The sequence below is a fragment of the Schistocerca nitens genome, chromosome 3, assembly GCF_023898315.1.
Source record: "Schistocerca nitens isolate TAMUIC-IGC-003100 chromosome 3, iqSchNite1.1, whole genome shotgun sequence".
NCBI classification, from domain to species: Eukaryota; Metazoa; Arthropoda; class Insecta; order Orthoptera; family Acrididae; genus Schistocerca; species Schistocerca nitens.
In genome coordinates, this window is record NC_064616.1 from 984,619,615 (window position 1) to 984,642,603 (window position 22,989).

The following is a 22,989-nucleotide window of genomic DNA, read 5'->3' on the forward strand; positions in this document are numbered from 1 at the left end:
GCTGGTTGGCAGGCTTCTCCCTAGCGTGGTTGCAGTCTTATCCAGTCAACATTTGAGGGGAAAGTGGAGGGGGGAGGGGCAGAATGTCACATTGTGGATGGCAGATTCTGATACCAAGCCAGATGCTCCTGGCCGGCTGTAGTTTCAAACAATTGCCAGTGACGATGCTTTGGGTCCACCTGGGGTTCTAGCCGAATGTACGAGCCCAGACGTATGAAACTGGCTAGATGAAACTGGGAATATAACTCCCATACTTTGCAACCTGTCTAGTTCTGCTGTAACATGCTCAAGCACGGTGAAGACATTGAATGAGATCCAAAAAGCTTAGGCACTGTAAATCGACTGGATCTGCAACCTCATTGCACAACCTAATGTAGATTCAAACAGTTAATTAAATTGTACACATAATGTACCAAGTTCTGTGAATGGTATCACAGCTGAAGCCAGATTCATCTGGTCGTGAACTTGAAAACCGAAAAGGACAAAAGTGTCTAGGCCAAAAATGTTAGTTGTCATCCGAGAGGTGTCTACTATCAGGGTTAGTTGCTGAACTACGTTTTTATATCTAGTGTGGATTGCAGTCTGATCCTGTTGTGTGATTGACTGGCCACTGTACATCACCACTCTGCACTGAGGGGACCTCAGCTGTGGGGAGCCAAACTGCCATTACGTGTCCTCGTTAATGCCCAATTGTGACATGAAGCTCTGCATCCCTACTAGTGTTGCTATGGGTACTGGCAAGATGTGTACAGCATGCTGATGACCAATGTTGTTGACACACACCAGCCAAGGCAGGCATTTGCTAGGTGCCCTGGTTTGTGGCATGCAAAATAGATGACATCACAGAAAGGGCGGTGACGTCACTGATGCTTTGGGCTGCAATTTGGACACGATTTGATGACATAAACTTTTCTGGGACACTTTGCCAATGATGGGAATGTCGCACAAGTGTCTAGACAGTTTGTGACACGTCAGTGGCGAACAAAACACTTCTGTGTTTGTGCACCAGCTGACGATGAAGGCGGTGGAGTGCTAACTACTACACTAACTACTGAATCCCGTGTCACTTTACTACCAGATGAATGGGTGCTTAGTAAATTAGAAGATGAGATTGATTGTAAATTATCAGTTATTTGTAGAGCACAGTGGCAACTAATATTACTGACAATGTCGACACCAGAAGAATTTTGAAACGTAGCCTGTTGCTGGAGCAGTTACTTCACGAGCTTTGGCAAGTTTTAGCACATCACTCAGGATTTTATCACACAATTCTAAAGCCTTATTACTAACTTCTCTGTGAGGAGAAAGACACATAATATACTCGTGGCTCACGGAGTAATGTGTTGGCATACAATGTGCCACACTGTTTACAGGACAAATCACACTCACATGCCGAGGCTTTCGAGTCAGTGGCCCGTGCTGCATATGTCTGCTTATGTTGCTTAACTTACTGGATAAATTTGAGCCTATTTGCAATGACAAGAATTTGGTGACCATAATAGTCAACTGACAAACCATGAACATCGGAAAAGCTCAAACTACTGGATTCGAGAGTGGGTGTAGTTTTTGCATCGCATTGTACAATTTGTTACTAGAAGACAGTAAGAATGCACAATGATGTTCTGGGTCATTTACTTGATTTATCTTGCAAGAAAGGACAAAATTACATAAACAGACCTCCCAACTCTCATTTGCCTTATCGAAGTAAGCAAATGGCTGAGGGCCAGGTGAGGAAACTGCAGCTGCAGACTGGTTTTTCAGCAGTTTTAACAGCAGTTTCTGCTGTTGCTGTTGGAATTCCCACCACTGTTCGTGCAGCTACTATTGTTGCTCTTGTTGCAGCTGCTGAAGTCCCCACTACTGTTTGAGCTGTTGCTGTTGCTGCAGTTATTGCTGTGACTGCTAAACTGCTATTGCCAGAACTTGAGAAATTTGGTATCCATACCTCACTGGGATAGTTGCACGGTGAGAAAGTACTAATCACCACATTTCCATCCTACTCTGCTTAGGAAGAACACAGTTTTAAAACCAAATCCAGAGGGTAAGTATATCACTTTACACAACAGTCCAAATCACAAACGCATCACAGGCAAGATCAAAGCTCTGCTGTTCAATGGCACACAATTAAAGGCTTCAAAGGTGAACAAGAGATTGGCTAGCAAGAGCCGGGCCACATACTCTCATCAGCAGCCAGTCCAGGTGATATGCTAGCACTGGTGGCAGCCCTTTGAACAGGAGCTAGTTGTAGCTGAAATATGTAGTCTGAGTATCTCTGACACATTCTCCCTATCGATACTTGGACTGAGCGGGAAATCTAAATCACTGTCGGACACTGAAACTGTGCTAGTTCTGTCCGTCAATCGGCAACAGCAAAATTACAGTTATCGAGGTAAGTTAGTACAAGATAGAAAATAAACTAAAATTGGTGAACACGGGAAAGGCAACTGGCATGCTGGTTTATACATATATCACATGAAAGAAACTGCTTCTTTTCCAGCAGGTGTCCATCATTAGTGGTACGATACATTCAAGTGATTTTAAGACAGTGCAGGTCATTCCTACTTTTGAAATGGGTCCTCAAATGCATACACAACTATAGGTCTACATCTCTGCTGTCAATCTGTTGTAGAATTCTACAGAATGTTATTTGCTTGCATATAATGATTTTTTTGGAGGACAAAAATCTCCTCTATAGGAATCAGCACAGATTCTGCAAACAACCGTCATGTTGATACCGTCACTGTAGAATATTTGACTTTTGTTGATGGAGCCAGAACCTCAGGCTCTGCTTGCACTCCTTCATCACTATAAAAAAATCCTTTAAAGAGTTCTTTAAGTTTTGGAAACAGACTGAAATCAGATGGAGCCAAGTTGAGACCATATGAAGGACGGTCACTAACAGTGAGCCCGAGGCATCAGATTGTTGCAGATGTCATTGTCATGCTAAAGGAGAGGTGCTCTGTGTGTGGATGAACTCGTTGTGTTCAAAACTTGATTACAGCACTCTGTTTACAAAAGTAAAGTAAAAAATAATGTTACCATTTTTCACCAAAATATTCCGGGTTTGAAGAATAACGTAGATGATCTCCTGGTTTGTTTAGATGACATTGAATCTGATACTGTAATAGATATACTACGCCTGTCTGAGCATCACATTGTGTCTGATACGGAAAAGGTAAATATCAGTGGTTATAAACTAGCTGCACATATGAGTAGCGAGAATAAGGTCAGAGGAGGAGTTGCCATATATGTCAAAAGTTATCACTGTGTAAAAAGCTTAGATACAAAAAAGTTTTGTCTAGAGCAACATATAGAAGCATGTGCCTGTCAACTTAACTGAAGGAGGGCTCTTTTATAATTGTAACAGTATATAGGAAACTTTCATTTATTCCTGCAATACTTGGATGCCTTGTTGTGCTATCTGTCAGATAGGGGAAAGCAAATTATTATTTGCGGGGACTTCAGTGTTGATTCACTGAAAGAGTGTAATAGGAAGAATGGCTTGGAAGTCTTGCTCGGTTCTTTGAATTTGACATCTGTCATTGATTTTCCTACTCGGGTAGTAAAGGATAGTAGCACATTGATAGGTAACACTTTTATAGACCAAGATAAGTTTAAAAATGTAAATTCTTGTCCTATTGAAAATGGCCTTTCTGATCACGGTGCTCAGCTAGTTACAGTATATGACAAAGCTCCATCCAGTAATTCAAAACCACCCTCCAAAGTTGTGTGTTCAGTTAATGAGTCAACAATTAGAAATTTCAGAGAAAATCTTCAGCAGTTAGACTGGGATGAGGTGTACAAGGAACCCGATGCTAATTTAAAATATAACTTATTTCATGATACACGTGTAAGAGAATTTGAAAACTGTTTCCCCAAGAAAGTAGTTAAATCTAATTATAAGAAACCATGCAAAAACCTTGGCTTATTAAAGGAATAAAATATCTTGTCACCACAAAAGGGAACTGTATCTAACAACAAGAAAGAGTAATGACCCAGAAACAGCCAAATATTATAAAAACTACTGTGCTACATTAGGAAAGGTTATTAAAAAGTCTAGAAGCATGTGCATCATGTCTGAGATTAATACCTCTGATAACAAAATCAAACCCCCCCAATGAACCATGGACCTTGCCGTTGGTGGGGAGGCTTGCGTGCCTCAGCGATACAGATGGCCGTACCGTAGGTGCAACCACACCGGAGGGGTATCTGTTGAGAGGCCAGACAAACGTGTGGTTCCTGAAGAGGGGCAGCAGCCTTTTCAGTAGTTGCAGGGGCAACAGTCTGGATGATTGACTGATCTGGCCTTGTAACATTAACCAAAACGGCCTTGCTGTGCTGGTACTGCGAACGGCTGAAAGCAAGGGGAAACTACAGCCGTAATTTTTCCCGAGGACTTGCAGCTCTACTGTATGATTAAATGATGATGGCGTCCTCTTGGGTAAAATATTCCGGAGGTAAAATAGTCCCCCATTCGGATCTCCGGGCGGGGACTACTCAAGAGGACGTCGTTATCAGGAGAAAGAAAACTGGCGTTCTACGGATCGGAGCGTGGAATGTCAGATCACTTAATCGGGCAGGTAGGTTAGAAAATTTGAAAAGGGAAATGGATAGGTTAAAGTTAGATATAGTGGGAATTAGTGAAGTTCGGTGGCAGGAGGAACAAGACTTTTGGTCTGGTGATTACAGGGTTATAAACACAAAATCAAATAGGGGTAATGCAGGAGTAGGTTTAATAATGAATAAAAAAATAGGAGTGCGGGTTAGCTACTACAAACAGCATAGTGAACGCATTATTGTGGCCAAGATAGACACAAAGCCCATGCCTACTACAGTAGTACAAGTTTATATGCCAACTAGCTCTGCAGATGATGAAGAAATAGATGAAATGTATGACGAGATAAAAGAAATTATTCAGGTAGTGAAGGGAGACGAAAATTTAATAGTCATGGGTGACTGGAATTCATCAGTAGGAAAAGGGAGAGAAGGAAACATAGTAGGTGAATATGGATTGGGGGGAAGGAATGAAAGAGGAAGCCGCCTGGTAGAATTTTGCACAGAGCATAGCTTAATCATAGCTAACACTTGGTTCAAGAATCATGAAAGGAGGCTGTATACATGGAAGAAGCCTGGAGATACTGACAGGTTTCAGATAGATTATATAATGGTAAGACAGAGATTTAGGAACCAGGTTTTAAATTGTAAGACATTTCCTGGGGCAGATGTGGATTCTGACCACAATCTATTGGTTATGAACTGCAGATTGAAACTGAAGAAACTGCAAAAAGGTGGGAATTTAAGGAGATGGGACGTGGATAAACTGAAAGAACCAGAGGTTGTAGAGAGTTTCAGGGAGAGCATAAGGGAACAATTGACAGGAATGGGGGAAAGAAATACAGTAGAAGAAGAATGGGTAGCTCTGAGGGATGAAGTAGTGAAGGCAGCAGATGATCAAGTAGGTAAAAAGACGACGGCTAATAGAAATCCTTGGGTAACAGAAGAAATATTGAATTTAATTGATGAAAGGAGAAAATATAAAAATGCAGTAAATGAAGCAGGCAAAAAGGAATACAAACGTCTCAAAAATGAAATCGACAGGAAGTGCAAAATGGCTAAGCAGGGATGGCTAGAGGACAAATGTAAGGATGTAGAGGCTTGTCTCACTAGGGGTAAGATAGATACTGCCTACAGGAAAATTAAAGAGACCTTTGGAGAGAAGAGAACCACTTGTATGAATATCAAGAGCTCAGATGGCAACCCAGTTCTAAGCAAAGAAGGGAAGGCAGAAAGGTGGAAGGAGTATATAGAGGGTTTATACAAGGGCGATGTACTTGAGGACAATATTATGGAAATGGAAGAGGATGTAGATGAAGATGAAATGGGAGATATGATACTGCGTGAAGAGTTTGACAGAGCACTGAAAGACCTGAGTCGAAACAAGGCCCCGGGAGTAGACAACATTCCATTAGAACTACTGATAGCCTCGGGAGAGCCAGTCATGACAAAACTCTACCATCTGGTGAGCACGATGTATGAGACAGGCGAAATACCCTCAGACTTCAAGAAGAATATAATAATTCCAATCCCAAAGAAAGCAGGTGTTGACAGATGTGAAAATTACCGAACTATCAGTTTAATAAGTCACAGCTGCAAAATACTAACGCGAATTCTTTACAGACGAATGGAAAAACTGGTAGAAGCGGACCTCGGGGAAGATCAGTTTGGATTCCGTAGAAATGTTGGAACACGTGAGGCAATACTGACCTTACGACTTATCTTGGAAGAAAGATTTAGAAAAGGCAAACCTACGTTTCTAGCATTTGTAGACTTAGAGAAAGCTTTTGACAATGTTGACTGGAATACTCTCTTTCAAATTCTGAAGGTGGCAGGGGTAAAATACAGGGAGCGAAAGGCTATTTACAATTTGTACCGAAACCAGATGGCAGTTATAAGAGTCGAGGGGCATGAAAGGGAAGCAGTGGTTGGGAAAGGAGTGAGACAGGGTTGTAGCCTCTCCCCGATGTTATTCAATCTGTATATTGAGCAAGCAGTAAAGGAAACAAAAGAAAAATTCGGAGTAGGTATTAAAATTCATGGAGAAGAAGTAAAAACTTTGAGGTTCGCCGATGACATTGTAATTCTGTCAGAGACAGCAAAGGACTTGGAAGAGCAGTTGAACGGAATGGACAGTGTCTTGAAAGGAGGATATAAGATGAACATCAACAAAAGCAAAACAAGGATAATGGAATGTGGTTGAATTAAGTCGGGTGATGCTGAGGGAATTAGATTAGGAAATGAGACACTTAAAGTAGTAAAGGAGTTTTGCTATTTAGGGAGTAAAATAACCGATGATGGTCGAAGTAGAGAGGATATAAAATGTAGACTGGCAATGGCAAGGAAAGCGTTTCTCAAGAAGAGAAATTTGTTAACATCGAGTATAGATTTAGGTGTCAGGAAGTCGTTTCTGAAAGTATTTGTATGGAGTGTAGCCATGTATGGAAGTGAGACATGGACGATAACTAGTTTGGACAAGAAGAGAATAGAAGCTTTCGAAATGTGGTGCTACAGAAGAATGCTGAAGATAAGGTGGGTAGATCATGTAACTAATGAGGAGGTATTGAATAGGATTGGGGAGAAGAGAAGTTTGTGGCACAACTTGACTAGAAGAAGGGATCGGTTGGTAGGACATGTTTTGAGGCATCAAGGGATCACAAATTTAGCATTGGAGGGCAGCGTGGAGGGTAAAAATCGTAGGGGGAGACCAAGAGATGAATACACTAAGCAGATTCAGAAGGATGTAGGTTGCAGTAGGTACTGGGAGATGAAGAAGCTTGCACAGGATAGAGTAGCATGGAGAGCTGCATCAAACCAGTCTCAGGACTGAAGACCACAACAACAACAACAAAATCAAAACAATTTGGAATATTATTACAAGGGAGACAGGGCAGCCAAGAGTAGAGGATGACGGCATTACCATCAAACCGAATGGAAACTTGACAAACAACAAGCTGGAAGTCAAAAACATTTTGAATAATCATTTTTTAAATGTTGTAGATAAAATAGGATCTAAATGTTCATTAGAAGAAGCAAGGCAGTTAATGGAAGAGGCCTTACCCTCACAATTTGTTACAATTGAAATTCCACTCACCTCTCCTTCTGAAATTAGGAAGATAATAAACTCACTCAAGAATAAAAGCTCACATGGAATTGATGGCATTTCCAGCAGGATAATAAAAGCTTGTTCCCAAGAGATAAGTGGGATTCTTAGCCACATATGTAATAGATCTCTGCAGCAGGGCATTTTCCCAGATAGACTGAAGTATGCCATTGTTAAACCACTGCATAAAAAAGATGATACATCTGATGTCAACAACTGCCACCCAATCTCTCTTCTGACTGCCTTATCCAAAATTCTTGAAAAAGTAATGTATTGTACAGTAGCTACACAACTTTGTTCAAAATAAAGTTTTAACAAAATGTCAGTTTGGTTTCCAGAAAGGTTTTTCAATGGAAATTGCTATATATACTTTCACTAATGAAATATTAAATGCTCTGAGTAACCGGAAGTCAACTGTTGGGATTTTTTGTGATCTCTCAAAGGCTTTTGATTGTGTAAATCATGGAATACTGCTAGATAAGCTCAAGTACTGTGGTTTGAATGGGACAGCGCTCAAATGGTTTAAATCATACCTAACTGGAAGAGTGCAGAAAGTTGAAATAAGCAGTTCACATAATATGCACAAAACTGGTGATTTCTGAAACTGGGGAACAATCAAGAATGGGGTGCCGCAAGGTTCGGTCTTGGGTCCTCTGCTGTTCTTAATATATATTAATGACTTGCCATTCTGTATTCATGAAGATGCAAAGCTGGTTCTTTTTGCTGATGATACAAGTATAGCTATCACACCTAACAGACAAGAATTAACTGATGAAATTGTAAATGGTGTTTTTCGGAAAATTATTAAGTGGTTCTCTGCAAATGGGCTCTCATTAAACTTTGACAAAACACAGTATATACAGTTCCACACAGTAAATGGAATGACACCATTAATAAATATAGACTTTGATCAGAACTCTGTAGCTAAGGTAGAACATTCAAAATTTTTAGGTGTATGCATTGATGAGGGGTTGAACTGGAAAAAACACACTGAAGATCTGCTGAAACGTTTGAGTTCAGCTGCTTATGCTATTAGAGTCATTGCAAATTTTGGCGATATACATCTCAGTAAATTTGCTTACCATGCCTATTTTCATTCTCTGCTTTTGTATGGCATCATATTCTGGGGTAACTCATTATTGAGTAAAAGAGTGTTCATTGCACAAAAGCGTGTAATCAGAATAATTGCTGGAGCTCATCCAAGATCATCCTGCAGACACTTATTTAAAGAGCTAGGGATCTTCACTGTAACCTCACAATATATATAATCACTTATGAAATTTGTTATTAATAATCCGAACGAATTCAAAAGTAATAGCAGTGTACATGGTTACAACACTAGGAGAAAGGATGATCTTCACTACTCAAGGTTAAATCTAACTTTGGCTCAGAAAGGGATAAATTATGCTGCCACAAAGATCTTTGGTCACTTACCTAATAGCATCAAAAGTCTGACAGATAGCCATATAGCATTTAAAAGGAAATTAAAATAATTTCTGAATGGCAACTCCTTCTACTCATTAGATGAATTTTTACATATAGTAAGTTAATCTAATCTGTTTCTCATGCACTGACGTAATTATGTTACACACCACCATGTTACATGCTACACTTCAGAGACCTCTACTGGTAGAGGGCTGCAAATATGAAGAATAAATGAAGACATGAAGAATAAAGATGTAGAATGTTAATAACATTTTTGTTTAAAACGCTTTGATAGTTTTCACATAAAAAATTTGATGGCACTACATTTCAGCACACCCTCGTATTTCTACTACATATTGATATTTACAGTATCTCAAAGTATTGATGCCATCCCAAGTAGTGACAGTTGTATTGCATATCCCACCCACGGTCATCCTGCAGACATCTATTTAAGGATCTAGGGATCCTCACAGTAACCTCACAGTATATATATTCACTTATGAAATTTGTTGCTAATAATCCAGCCCAGTTCAAAAGTAATAGCAGTGTGCATAGCTATAACACCAGGAGAAAGGATGATCTTCACTATGTAGGGTTAAATCTGACTTTGGCACGGAAAGGGGTAAATTATGCTGCCACAAAAGTCTTTGGTCGCCTACCAAACAGCATCAAAAGCCTGACAGATAACCAACTAACATTTAAAAATAAGTTAAAAGAATTTCTAGATGACAACTCCTTCTACTCATTGGCTGAATTTTTGATATAAATTAAGGGAAAAAAAACCAACTTAAACATTAGTGTCATGCAATAATTTGTGTAATGTAATATCTTGTACAGACATCTTTTATTAACCGACACGTTCCACATCATTACAAAGTGTCGTATTCATGATCTATGGGACAATTATTAATCTAATCTATCACCATGTCCCTTTCCCATTTGGAGAAGCTAAATTCGAAGGGCGGCTGTTGGTTGAGACAGCAGGGCAATAGCTGCATCAGTGAGGCTTTCTTCAGTCATTTGTTCAATGATTGAAAGGAATAATCACAGTATGATCTACCTCAGTGTGTCCTGGCAGCTGCTGAAAATGGCACATAATGGCAGCTGCTTGTATTTCTGCATGAACATGTATACTCTGAAATCCACTTTATGGTGTTTGACAGAGAGTACCACCATCAGTTCTCTCCTTATCTGTTCCAGTCACAGATGGTGTGGAGGTAGAACAATTGTTGTCAAACTTTTGTAAAAGCTCAAATACCTCTAATTTATGTTCTTGGATGTTTTCTGGTATATATGTAGGAAGATGTAACGTGTTTATTGACTGTTTTAAGAATGTACATTCATGGAATTTTAATAGTAATCAACACTGTGATGCACTGCACTTCTCATGTAGTAGTGTCTGCCGTTGGAGGTGGATGAGCATCTCCATGATGTTTCTGCACTTACTAAATGTACCCATGACAAAACACGCTACTTTTATTTGCTTCTATTCTAGTGTCTCTACCAGTCCTCCCTGGTGAGGATCCCAGATTAAGAAGCAAATACTCAGGTATCAAATGGTTGAGGGTTTTGTAGATTACCTCTTTTATGATAGACTACACTTCCTGATGATTCTTCAGTTATATTTCATTCTAGTATCTGCTGTTAGTAGTAGTAATTTTATGTGGTTGTTCTTTACATCACTTTGCACACATACGTTAAGACATTTAATGAATGTTGGTGTTCCCAGTTACATTTGTTTATGTTAAGGGAAACCTACCAATTGTTGCACCAAGTATCAAGCCTCAGAAAGTCTTCCTGCATTTTGCTACAGTTTTATAGCTTCTGACATTATCAGTGGTTGTTATTTACATATACATTGCCTGACAAAAAATGTGAAGGGCCCAGAATATATGGTTACATGTCAATGTAATTTTGTACACATATACACGATTGGCAGATAAGTAAATAATTACAGTTGCAGTTCTCTGTGACAGGTAGAAAAGTCACCAGAGTGGATTAGGGTCATTTGTCTTTAGCATTGCTATCAGGCCTGGAAATGTTAGTAGTGTACATGGTGCATATGAACAGTGTAAGACACTGAGTGATCACTGTGAAGGACACGGAGATGCTGTGTACTCATGTGAGACAGCACTATCAGTATGTGACAGAGTTTGAAAGGGGCCTCATTGCGGGTCTCCATTCGGCTGTCTGGTCAGATCATGCAGTATTCAGATAGGTAAGTCATTCTGATGTGACAGTGGTCCAATGTTGGACTGTTTGAGAACATGAGAGCAGGCGTACTCATCATCGATGTCCCAGTCAACCGTCTCTGATCACTGAAAGGGAGGATCATTGTATTGTACACCAAGCACATTGTAACCACTTCACATCTATACTTGGCATTCAAAATCAAATAATGAACCTCCTGCAACATCATGTCATCCTGTACCATAAATGGTGATTTGCAACACCAGTGTAATATTACAGGGCAGTGTAATCTTATTGTCTTTCCCAGTAAGATGAACTAATGTATATTTTTGGGGTTGCAGCTTGGTGAGTTTGTTGTACAGTTGCAATGTGTTGATAAATGCCACAAAGTGTCTGCAAATGTACAAACTTCCTGAACTGGGGAAAGTAAGAGTGTGTAGGATTGTTGGTATTTGAAATATGTACCTGTGAAGTAGTAGTTACAGTTTAAGTCATGAAAGTTATCAATGCAAGCCTGATAAGAATGCCCTGGTTTCTTCTGTCAATTATAAAATCCAAGTCTAGACGCTGTAAGTAGGCTTGTTTTTTTTAAGCAGGTCACAAATGTCATCACAAGGCAAGACCAGGTCAGTTAATGGAGCCAAAACTTTTAACAACTGGAAAGTTTCTGTTTCCATCCAGAAAGGAAGGATTTTTTTTAAATTCAGTTCATGAAAAGAAATAAGAAAGAATCTCATTGTGTTTAAGGTATACACGTAGAATGCCTCAAAATGGTGTAAGCACACGGTGGACATGAATCCCATTCATATTTTAGTTCTTGCAAAAGTGAAAATGTGGGGTACATGGTTAGATATATAGCTAGTTGATGGTTAATATGCCCACTGACTGACTGTGTCAGTAGTTCATGAAACGAATTCTTTTTCTTCTAGTGCTTGTGAATGACATGTAATACTGTATTTTTTGTATCTCTTAATGCTCAACATCACTGAACTTTTGCAGTGACACAAGTTACAATATTAAGGCAATAACAAAAAACCATGAATGTGTCTGGAAAACCATCACTGTTCGACAGTTGGTATACACAGGAGGGAATGGACAACAGACTAGATCTGCGTAGGATAATAGCACTGACATGGTTGGTCAGTCATTTAATCACTTCAGGTAGTTATGGAATGGACCAAGTGGTGGTGGCCAAAGCAGTGTGTGGTATAGCTGTTCCAGAGTACAGGTAGCATTGCCTGCCACTTGACAGTTCTCTCAGGATGAGTTGCAATTGATTTTAACTCTTTGACAGTAGTGCATGTTGTACACTACCACAAATAAGAAATGAAATGATTATTCACAGGCAGGTAACTCGGAAGTATGTGGCAGAGCTCCCTTCTCCATCATCTGCATGAGACATTTCTAATGAGGGAGAAAAACATTTTCTCTGACTGAAATAACTATATATTGTAATTATTCTCAGTAAGAAATAGCTGACACAAGGAAGAATGTTATTCGTCTCAGGAAAAGCAATCATAAATTTAACTGGAAAATGAAGTGAAACATACAGTCTAGGATGCTATAAAATCTTGTCAGATTAAATTATTTGCATAGTACATATTTTGTAACAGCTATATATTGACATATTTAAGAAAAATTTTGAGTGATGGACTTATATGGCCCACACTCAAACAAAGACATAAAATTCACTTTTGTGCAATATTTCACGTACAGCATCTACAGATCCTAGCTGTAGTCTGCATACATGTTACTGGAACAATGTTTTTGACACATTTTTTTATATCAAATTTCATTGATAAAATGTGGGGCTGAGATGTGAATGTGTGTTAAATGGATGGAAGAACTCTTTAACTGTGAGAGAAAATGTAAACTACTATATGTTACATGTATTTTAGAGACTTTTTAAATGCCTCACATAGAAATTATTAGTAATTTTTCACTGACAAGCAAACTACATTTTAACTTAATGTCAGCCATCATAAGCAGTGTTTTTAGAAAATCTGCATCTTTGCCAATAATGGTTTAAATGATAAAGATACGGCACCAGTTACATTTTGTCATGTGTAGCACAATATACTTCAAGAATTGATTCTCATTTTCATAATTTTTAGTATGATGTCTGTGTGTGCTGTTCTTCCTCCTTCTATCTTGCGGTAGTTTTATAGTCTCCTTTGCACTCCTTCACCATGTAGAAATTCTGTATACAAGGTCTGTTCAAAAAATTCCAAAACTTTGTCCACAAAATTTTCAATGCTTACCTTTTACTTATTGTTTATGGTATCCTTCAAAATACTCTCCTCCGCAACTGATACACTGCTCCCAGTGCCATTTGCACTTCCTGAAGCAGTCTTGGTACGCCTCTTGCTGGATCGTGTGAAGTGCCATCTGCGAATTTTCTTTTATCTCATCTCCAATTGCAAATCTTCTTCCTTTCAATGGTGTTTTCAACTTGGGAAATAAAAATAAGTGTGCAAGGTCCACGAATACTCATGCACCAACAGGGATGAATGTGCGGGTGTGTTACCGTGGTCCAAGAGCCGCGAATTGTCTCTCCGCATTTCAGGCCATTTCCTTCTCACATTTTCTCGCAGGCATCGCAGCACATGCTGATAATGCCATCGAATAACAGTTTGTCCCTGTGGCATGAATTCGTGATGAACTAATCCTTCAAAGTCAAAGAAAAATCTAAGTGTGGCTTTTTTTGGTCTTGGAGAAACTTTCCCGATCCATTGTGAAAATTGAACCTCGGTCTCAACATCATAACCGTAGAACCACATCTCACCTGTTATGATTCTCTTAAGGAACATCTAATTCTCATTTGCGTGATCCAAAAGCTCTTCACAGATTACGAGGTGAATGTGTTTCTGGTTTTGACTCGAGAAGCATGGGACAAACTTGGTGGCAACATGATGCATTCCAAGATGCTGTGTCAGGATTTCATGATATGCTCCAACTGAAATGTTACATTCTTCTGAAATCTCTCAGACAGTCAGTCTTTGATTGGCATACACAATTTTGTTGATGTTCCTGACACGAGTGTCATCGGTAGACGTCGAAAGGCATCATAAATGGTGGTCATCATTAACTTCCGTCTGGCCATTTTTAAACTGTGTGAACCATTCTTAACACCGAGTGTGGCTTAATCACTTATCGCCGTAGGCTTCCTGTATCAACTGGTGTGTCTCTGTAAAGGTTTTCTTGAGTTTCATGCAAAATTTAATGCAGATGCCATGCATCTCTGACTCTGACACATCAAAATTCACAAACTGTGCAACACAATGTTCCACTCAGTACAACACTGAAAATAACTAACAGACATACAACAATGAAACTTCCAGCAGTTACACAGTAAACACACCATTGGTGCGAAATTATGAATCTTCCATAAGTTTTTGAAGAGACCTCGCATTATGTTATCATCTAACATGCTAATGTAAAGATAGATTGTAAGTGATGTGTTGCACAAGGATGAATTTTTGCACAAAGAAGAAGGCACAGTACTTTGAGAACATAGAAAAACAACTGCCAGGAAAGTGAGTAAATTGACACACATGCTGACATCACATTAGAAAATATTATTTAAATGGACTGTGCTACACAGTGGTCATGTTGGTCTAGCTGGTAGAACACCAGACTTCATCCCTGGAGGGCCCAGGTTCAATCCTGGGTAGGAGTGGGGTTTTTCCTAGTTCCAGTCCCTCCAGGACAGCCCCAGGTCCACTAGGCCTGCTATTGTATTGAGTGCTGGGGGTCTTTCCCAAGGGTAAAAAGTGCCAGTGAGCTTGCCACCCTCCCCCTTCTAGTGCTAAGGTGAACGAAAGGCTATTTGCAGCCAGGCCAGAATCCCATTCACCAGTTGAGCACCAAATACTTTACTTGACTCTTTATTGTGCTACACATGAAAGGTATACCTTGTGTAAGAACTTTATTATACACATCAACAATACAGTTTTCATCACATTACCTACTTACAGAATGAAATGTAACTGAAATTAATTTATTATGCAATTTTATTGTTTTTTCATTGATAACTGCATTTACAAAGAATTTTTTAATGTAGTTTGACCTGCCATTTGTGGAAGTGCATCGAGCTCGAGAGTTTTCCTTCAAACCACTGGCTGACAATATACCAGACTCGAGCCCTGTCTCTCCACGTTTAGTGCCAGGGATTAGTGTGTGGAACTGTGATGGAGAAGTGCAGTGGGAGGCTAACATGAGAGTCAGGTAATTATATTTCTCAAGCAAATACTGATACAAATTCTGCATTTTAGAGTCCCCTGTGAAAACTATTAACAGTAATAATTTTTTGACAATTATCTTATTGAATTTACATAACATGTGTGCTTCTAACTCTGGAGGAATTTACCACTAATCATAAAGCTTATTTCTGTATATCAGTGAAACTTGACAATGTCTCCTTCTCCTCATACACAAATCATTTTTTGGTAAGGATTTGCAGGCTGTATATATAAAGAGTTATAAGCAGTGTGACATTTTCTCTTTTCAGGTACATGTAATCTTCTAGCATTCAACTTAGTTAAATTAAAAATTTACCAACTAGAACTTCTACCATTGCTGGTTACCGTGGTACTTTTGTTTCATAAGTGTGCAGGTGAAGCAAATTGTATGTGTATTATTAAGAGGAATCATTGGTGTGACGTTCATTCACATAAAAGAATAAAAAATATATATGAATGATAAGAAAAATTTACTTGGTATAATTTGGATTTCAGTACTATAAATGAATTACATCTTGGACAAGGAATTATGAGAATTGAGGAAAGTCAGAACTTGCAGTGTGGAGTGTAGATATGGTGCAGTCACCAACTATTCCAAAGTGGAACACGTCATGTAGGATTTTTCTGTCCGAATTATAGAAAGTTAAATTTATGTCATAATGAACACTGAAAGCAGATTGGAAATAATGGCAAATTGGGCAAGAGAGTATTACTGTACAGTTTCAGACCATTTTTCTCCTACTGAGATGAAGGTATATATTTACACTTTACTTCAATTCCTGGAAAAGCTTAAGCCACTTCTGAAAACAGAGAGAAATGAAACTGCTTAATTGCTGTACACTTGTTGCCATGTATCAGGATCCACTGCCTCCTAATACTGACTTTCGAAGCTTTTTCTGAGGAAACATTTTTGTATAATCTTGTGTGTCTTGAGATAAGCTCTCTTTTCAATTCTTAATCATCTTTTTAACTACGTACAAATGTATTTTATTCTTGGAAAATATAATTATAGTGTACTCTACATGTTTATTTGGAGTGAAAAGAAAGTCTAAGACAGCAGTGCTTGTGTGATTCTAGCAAACCACCTAAAATCTGTTACTAACATAGGTCAGTTGCAAGATTTCAGCAAATTCCAACTGGTCATTTGTGTTGGGCCTAACACACACTTGTGCATTTAATGTACTCAACTGATCTATTGTGCCACATAACAAACAATGAAATGAAACAGACATAAAATGAATATATTCATTTCTTTATAGTGTGAAATTTTATTTGTATACTTTGTATTGTATTGTATTTATTAGTCCAGTAAATTTACATGTACAGTACAGCACATCAGATATTGGACAGGTCAAAGTATATCTTACAATTAAAACACTTTAGAAACTAGAAAGTTATGTTCACAAAATTTTACAGCACTTCATATACTGGGCAAGTCAATGTGTAAGTTATAATTAAACCACATTAGAAACTTGAAGTTTACAACTGAATACATGTATAAGCCAATATTAACGATTACAGTATTTGCATGATCCTCACTTAAGCTCTAAGGATTTTTGAAGAACTCTTCTACACTATGAATTGACATGTACACTAGAGAATTACATTCACAGAATTTGACTTCATATACTGGGCAAGTCGGTATACAACTTATACTTGAACCCCATTAGAAACTTTAGAATTACATCTGAATGTATTTATAGGCCAGTATTAATGGTTACAGTATTTGCATAATCATCACTTAGACTCTCGAGGATTTTGGAGGAACTCTTCCACGCTATAAAAGCAATGTGTCAACAGATATTCTTTTAATGCTTCTTTAAAAATTTTTACATCAGTCTTTACTTTAATTTCTCTTGGTAATTTATTGTAGATAATTTTTCCATGGTGTAATGTTCCTTTTTGGCACAAACTGGTTTTTGTATGGAGTACATGAAAGTCAGTTTTCTGTCTTGTATTATGATGATGAATATTTTCATTTTTGGGGAGGATACTAGGATTTGTTATTGTATATTTCTTTATAAACATTGCACTTTCAAATAGGAAAATACATGGAAGGGGAAGAATCCCCATCCTTTTAAATAATGGTCTACATGGTTTGTTCCTTTTTATTCCAGCCATGATTCTCACTATTCTTTTTTGCATCCTGAAGAGTTTTAGGCAGGATGGCGAGTTACCCCAGAAAGTGATCCCATATTTTAGGACAGAATGTATATTAGAATAGTAAACTGTCATTAGACAGTCCTTATGACAGCAGTTTTCTAACACTCTCATTAAATAACATATGGTACTTAGCTTCTTTAATATGTTGTCAATGTGAGTTTCCCATCTAAGATTATCCTGTAGCCAGACTCCCAGAAATTTTGTATTAGGCACACTTGCGATATCTGTGTCTGACATCTGAATTCTTATATCCTCTTCAGTTTTTCTCTTGACTTACTTCATTTAATCATTCACACCTATTGCAAATGATGCTAAGAATTAACAGTTGATATATTTTTTTAAAATTGCAATGAAAGACTGTATGATAAATACAGCAAATATATATTATTCTTTTGTGCTGTATATGCTCACATACAGTTCAATATTTTTAAGGGTTCACTGCCAACTGCTCGACGTGTTCACACGAGGCATCCCCGAGAACGACGACGAAGAACAGCCTTCGTGCAAGATCTGTTCCTTTTAAAGCTGTTTTTAGGTACGTGTCACTGTCAAACCAGATTACGTTTCTATTAACCACAGATTTCGAGCACGGTGTGTTTTTGATAGTTATTGTCAAAGAACAGTATATCATTGTCTTCTTTTTAATTGGATGCACACATTGAAATGAAAGTGATATTATTCAAAAATGGGATAGAGGTACTGGAATTGAAGCTGTGTGGATGGCCCAACAATAAACTTTAGGGTATAGGATATATTGCATTCATATCCTGTACAATAATCAGATGTACACTGAGTTGACAAAAGTCGTGGGATACCTCCTAATATTGTGTCAGACCTCCTTTTGCCCAGCATATTGCAGCAACTTGAAGTGGATGTGGGCTCAACAAGTCTCCTGCAGAAGTATTGATCCATGCTGCCTCCAGAGCCATCCATAATTGTGAAAGTGTTGCCAGAGCAGGATTTTGTGCACGAACTGACCTCATAATTGTGTCCCGTAAATGTTCGACGGCATTCGTGGAGGGCAATCTGGGTGGCTAAATAATTCAACAGGATCATTCAGAATGTCCTTAAAACCAATCACAAACAATTGTGGCCTGGTGACATGGTGCATTGTCATCCATAAAAATTCCATTGTTGTTTGGGAACATGAAGTCCACGAATGGTTGCAAATGATCTCCAAGTAGCTGAGCATAATGATTTCCAGTCAGTGATCCATATAAACACACCCTACACCATTATGGAGCTGCCACTAACTTGCACATTGCTTAGTTGACAATTTGGGTCCACGGCTTCACGGGGTCTGTGCCACAGTTGAATTCTACCATCAACTCTTGCCAACTGAAATCAGGTCGATGGCATTTGTGTCAGTCGTCTGCTGTCGTAGCCCCTTAATACAAAATTGAGCCACACTGTCGTAACGGATACGTTCGTCGTACATCCCTCATTGATTTCTGTGGTTATTTCACAGTGTTGCTTGCCCGTCAGCACTGACAGCTCTGTGCAAATGCCGCTGCTGTTTGTTGTTACGTGAAGGCCGTCAGCTACTGGGTTGTCCAGGGTGAGAGGTAATGCCTGAAATTTGGCACTGTGGATCTCAGAATATTAAATGCCCTAATGATTGTATTAATAATGTATGTATAAAGCAAATTGTCAGCACTGACATCACATATAGCTTATATTTGTCTTACACTTAAATTAATTTCTAGTTGTTATGTCTACCATAGCTGTTGAAACTAGTGGAGATGACAATTAGAATGAAATATTCACCTATGAGAAAACCATCTGCAACCTGCAACACCACACAGTTGCCACCTTTCTAGTGCTTCACAGAGGTGGTGAGTGGAAACTGCCACGTGGGCAATCTGAAAATAGTTGGGGTCAGTGGCCTCTAGTGCTTCATAACAGAGGGTGTAAAGCATGCTCCCTCTCATCTGCCTCATCAATGCAGAAGTGCTTTTAGATCTAGGCCAGAAGGTTTGCTGTTTTCATTTTACTTAAATGTTTGACAATCAGAAACAACAGGAATGATTTATCTGGGTGTCAGTGTAAATACAAGGACTACATTGACGCATAAAATGGATCTCGTATAGACGTAAAATCGTGTTAATATCAATAAATAAATATAATAACAGGTTTTGTCTCATCCTTATCTGAAGTTGTAATTATTGACTCCTCTGTGACCCACCAAATGTTCATCGTAAATGTGTGCCTAGATATAGTTGAACAGACAATCTCAAGTTTTATTGGAATCTCCATTCACATACACTATGATAACAGGAATATAGAAAAGCACGTGTCAGTGGTGAAGAGCTTAAAATGTCATGGGAAAAGGAAAACTGCTGATCAGTTACAAAATAGTTTATGAACTCCACATCGTGTCACACAAAAATTTGTGCATCATGAAGAATGTTGTTATTACTGGCTGTGATGCTCATAGATGAGTAGTTTCCTTTCTTGTTTTTTTGGTAGAAGAAACTGGACCTTTTTTTTAAACCATTTTTGCTTGAAATTCATCTATAGATAGCCCCTAATTTTTATCCAACTGGTATCCCTCTGTTTCCTGTATGATATGGTAGGGATACATGGGAGTTGATAGTATGTTACAATCATTATGTCTCCTTGCCTGTTATGCTGTTTGTTATAATAAAAAGGTGGGGGTCTCCTGAACTGTCATCAATTGTATATACACTGATGAGCCATAACATTATGACCAGGTTTTTAATAGCGTGTTGTTCCACTTTTCAAATGCAGTACAGAAGTGATTATGCCTGGCATGGAATCTACAAGTCCTCGGCAAGATTCCAGAAGTATGTGGCACCAGACGTCTATGCACAGGCCAAACAATTGCTGCAAATTGCAGGACGGTGGTTTATGGGCACACAGCTGACACCCGATATGTGTTCCATTAGATACATATCAGGCATTTTTCATGCAGCCATTTGCCTGGATGACACACTTCTATCGATCCACGGTGAAAACTCAGTGATATATGCCCACCGTAATCGTAACTGATGATGTCATTGGGTGAACACAGGAACAATTCGTACAATGTGGAGCTCCATGTTCAAGAATGGCCTTTGAATGGTGCACTCTGAAACACTTGTGCCTGCTCCAGCATTGTATTCGGTCATCAGATCTGCCACAGATAGCTGCCTATCCTGGATTACCCAGTGTGGGATCCTCCAGCCTCTACATTTTGTGGTGAGATGTGGTCATCCAATACCATACCACCTACTCATTATTTCACCATCCTTCAACCACTTTCCATAGGTACTCACAACAGTAGTACACCAAAAAGTGACCAAATTCGCCATTTCAGAGATTCTTATTTCCAGCTGCAGCACCACAACAATGTGCCCAAGTAGATTTCCGCATTTGTGGCCCGTATCTTTTCTATAATGACTGCCCATTCATCTCTGTTCCACTTACATTTTTTCCTTATATGAGAATTATCCCATACAGTAGAAGAGTTAATTAGTTTCTTTCCTGAGAAAGCTATCTTTTCGGAAGAATATGGTAACATCAGGACTGTAATGTCATAGGTTCAGTTTTATTCATCTGATGTACCACCCAAGTTCATTGTTATATGTATAATTTAATTGTGGGAACAAAGCGCTTTTTATTTTAATGATAAACATCTCGTAGTATTAGAAAGCTGCTATTTTGTTCTCTGCTGGTACCTGAGACTGCAGAAACTACTGTCCATAGAAATAATATTTAAGCTACATAGAAATGAGTGAAGAAATAATGCATGTTATTGAATCTGTTGATAGTAAATCACAGGTCAGATCATTATACAGTCTAGATTCTCTTTACGAACTTCTCATTTCTGAACTAACAGTCTAAAATTCTCAACTAAATTAATTAGTTAAAAATAAGACATACACAGATTACTTGCAGAATGTCTATGTAAACATCTTCTGTTTCACATTTCTGATTCTTCTTCCTTCGTAACTGATGTAAAATTAATTCTTTTGCAGATTTGACATCATATATGTGGAGCCGAATAGACTCCACTCTTCATCAGGTTGTGGCAATCTACTCCGTAGAAGAAGCAGATGTTGAATTGATGGATTTGGAAGAGAATTAGCCACATATGTTTATATAGTTGCTAGCTCATGTTGTGTGGAAACTGCACAGGAAATTCTGTAATGTTAGAGATGTGTGGATCATTGATCAGTTGAAAAGCGTAGAGGAGGACAGGGCATGAGCTATGTTGCATGTCATCCACACATTAGAAGTCAAAGTGTTTTGATATTCTGTGGGTGAATTTTGTGGCATCTGGTTCTATGATGTGCCATTAGATCCTTTGACCATCTTCTAGACAGGTTATTCTTGATTAATTATTTATTCTCTCGAGACAGTTGACAAACTTCAGTTTAATGTTTTGGACATTTTAAAAAGACAAGTCCCACTTCATAGTGTTTCAGCAATTTACTGCTGCAAACTGCAAGAATATTTCAAGCAACTTGTTCACAATTTAGATGTAGACTGATAATGACAGCACGTACAATTAGTGTCGGTGGAACTGTTTTACCAATCTTTAGACTTTGTTGATTTATAAGTATTGATAAGTAACTATGCCTCACGTGACAACAGCTGCAATTATGCCTCACGTGACTACAGCTGCCATGTTGTCATGATATTATTTTTATTGAAGACTAAAGGTGGTAAGGCAACAGAGAACTTTTTCTAAAAAAAAGTCAGAAAATCTGTAGATGCATTATTATGCTTGAAGTTACATACTACTTCAGTCACATAAAATCTTACTTGTTGAACTGAATTTTATCATACGATGAAGTATCTGTAGGAAGGATCACAGACCTTATGAATGGTAAATAATACCAGCTTGACTGCTATGCCAATTAAGAGATTTTGTCACAGTATAGGAAACCGTCTGTGGTACTGATAGAAACATCAACAACTATAACATGAAAATAATATTACTGAAATTAATTCATTGAATGTGATAAAATATGTGCATTATGAATTCATCAGTGTGGACAGTCATTTTCCTATTCTTTATGTGTCTGGTGAAATGCAGAAAGAGACAAAAAAATATTAAGCTGAAAATACTTTCTTTTTTTCTTTTTTTTTAAAAAAAAAGAAAAGAAAAAGAATCTTTATTGTAGTTATCTGCTCTCTCTTTTTAAGTTCTTTCATAGATATTTCAGCCACGCATTTGTAACACCCTCATTTCATTAACAATAGTGAAAACTGAGATATATGTAAAATGTGTAAAACAAGAAACTAAATGTAGTGCACAGCTGCTAAAGTAGTCTACTGGGCCTTGAAGCAGTTGCTGTCATCTTC

At 38.3% G+C, this 22,989-nt stretch overlaps 1 protein-coding gene across 1 annotated transcript in view; it reads left to right on the top strand.

Annotated features, from left to right (window-relative positions):
- The window catches only part of LOC126249048 (ceramide kinase), a 332,377-nt gene extending 309,784 nt beyond the window's left edge, over positions 1-22,593 (top strand). Inside the window, exons 8-10 of the mRNA XM_049950675.1 lie at positions 15,336-15,499; positions 18,109-18,211; positions 21,657-22,593. Coding sequence (XP_049806632.1) covers positions 15,336-15,499; positions 18,109-18,199 — 255 coding nt within the window. The 3' untranslated portion in view covers positions 18,200-18,211; positions 21,657-22,593. The remainder of the gene's footprint in view (positions 1-15,335; positions 15,500-18,108; positions 18,212-21,656) is intronic.
- The last annotated feature ends 396 nt before the right edge of the window (positions 22,594-22,989 follow it).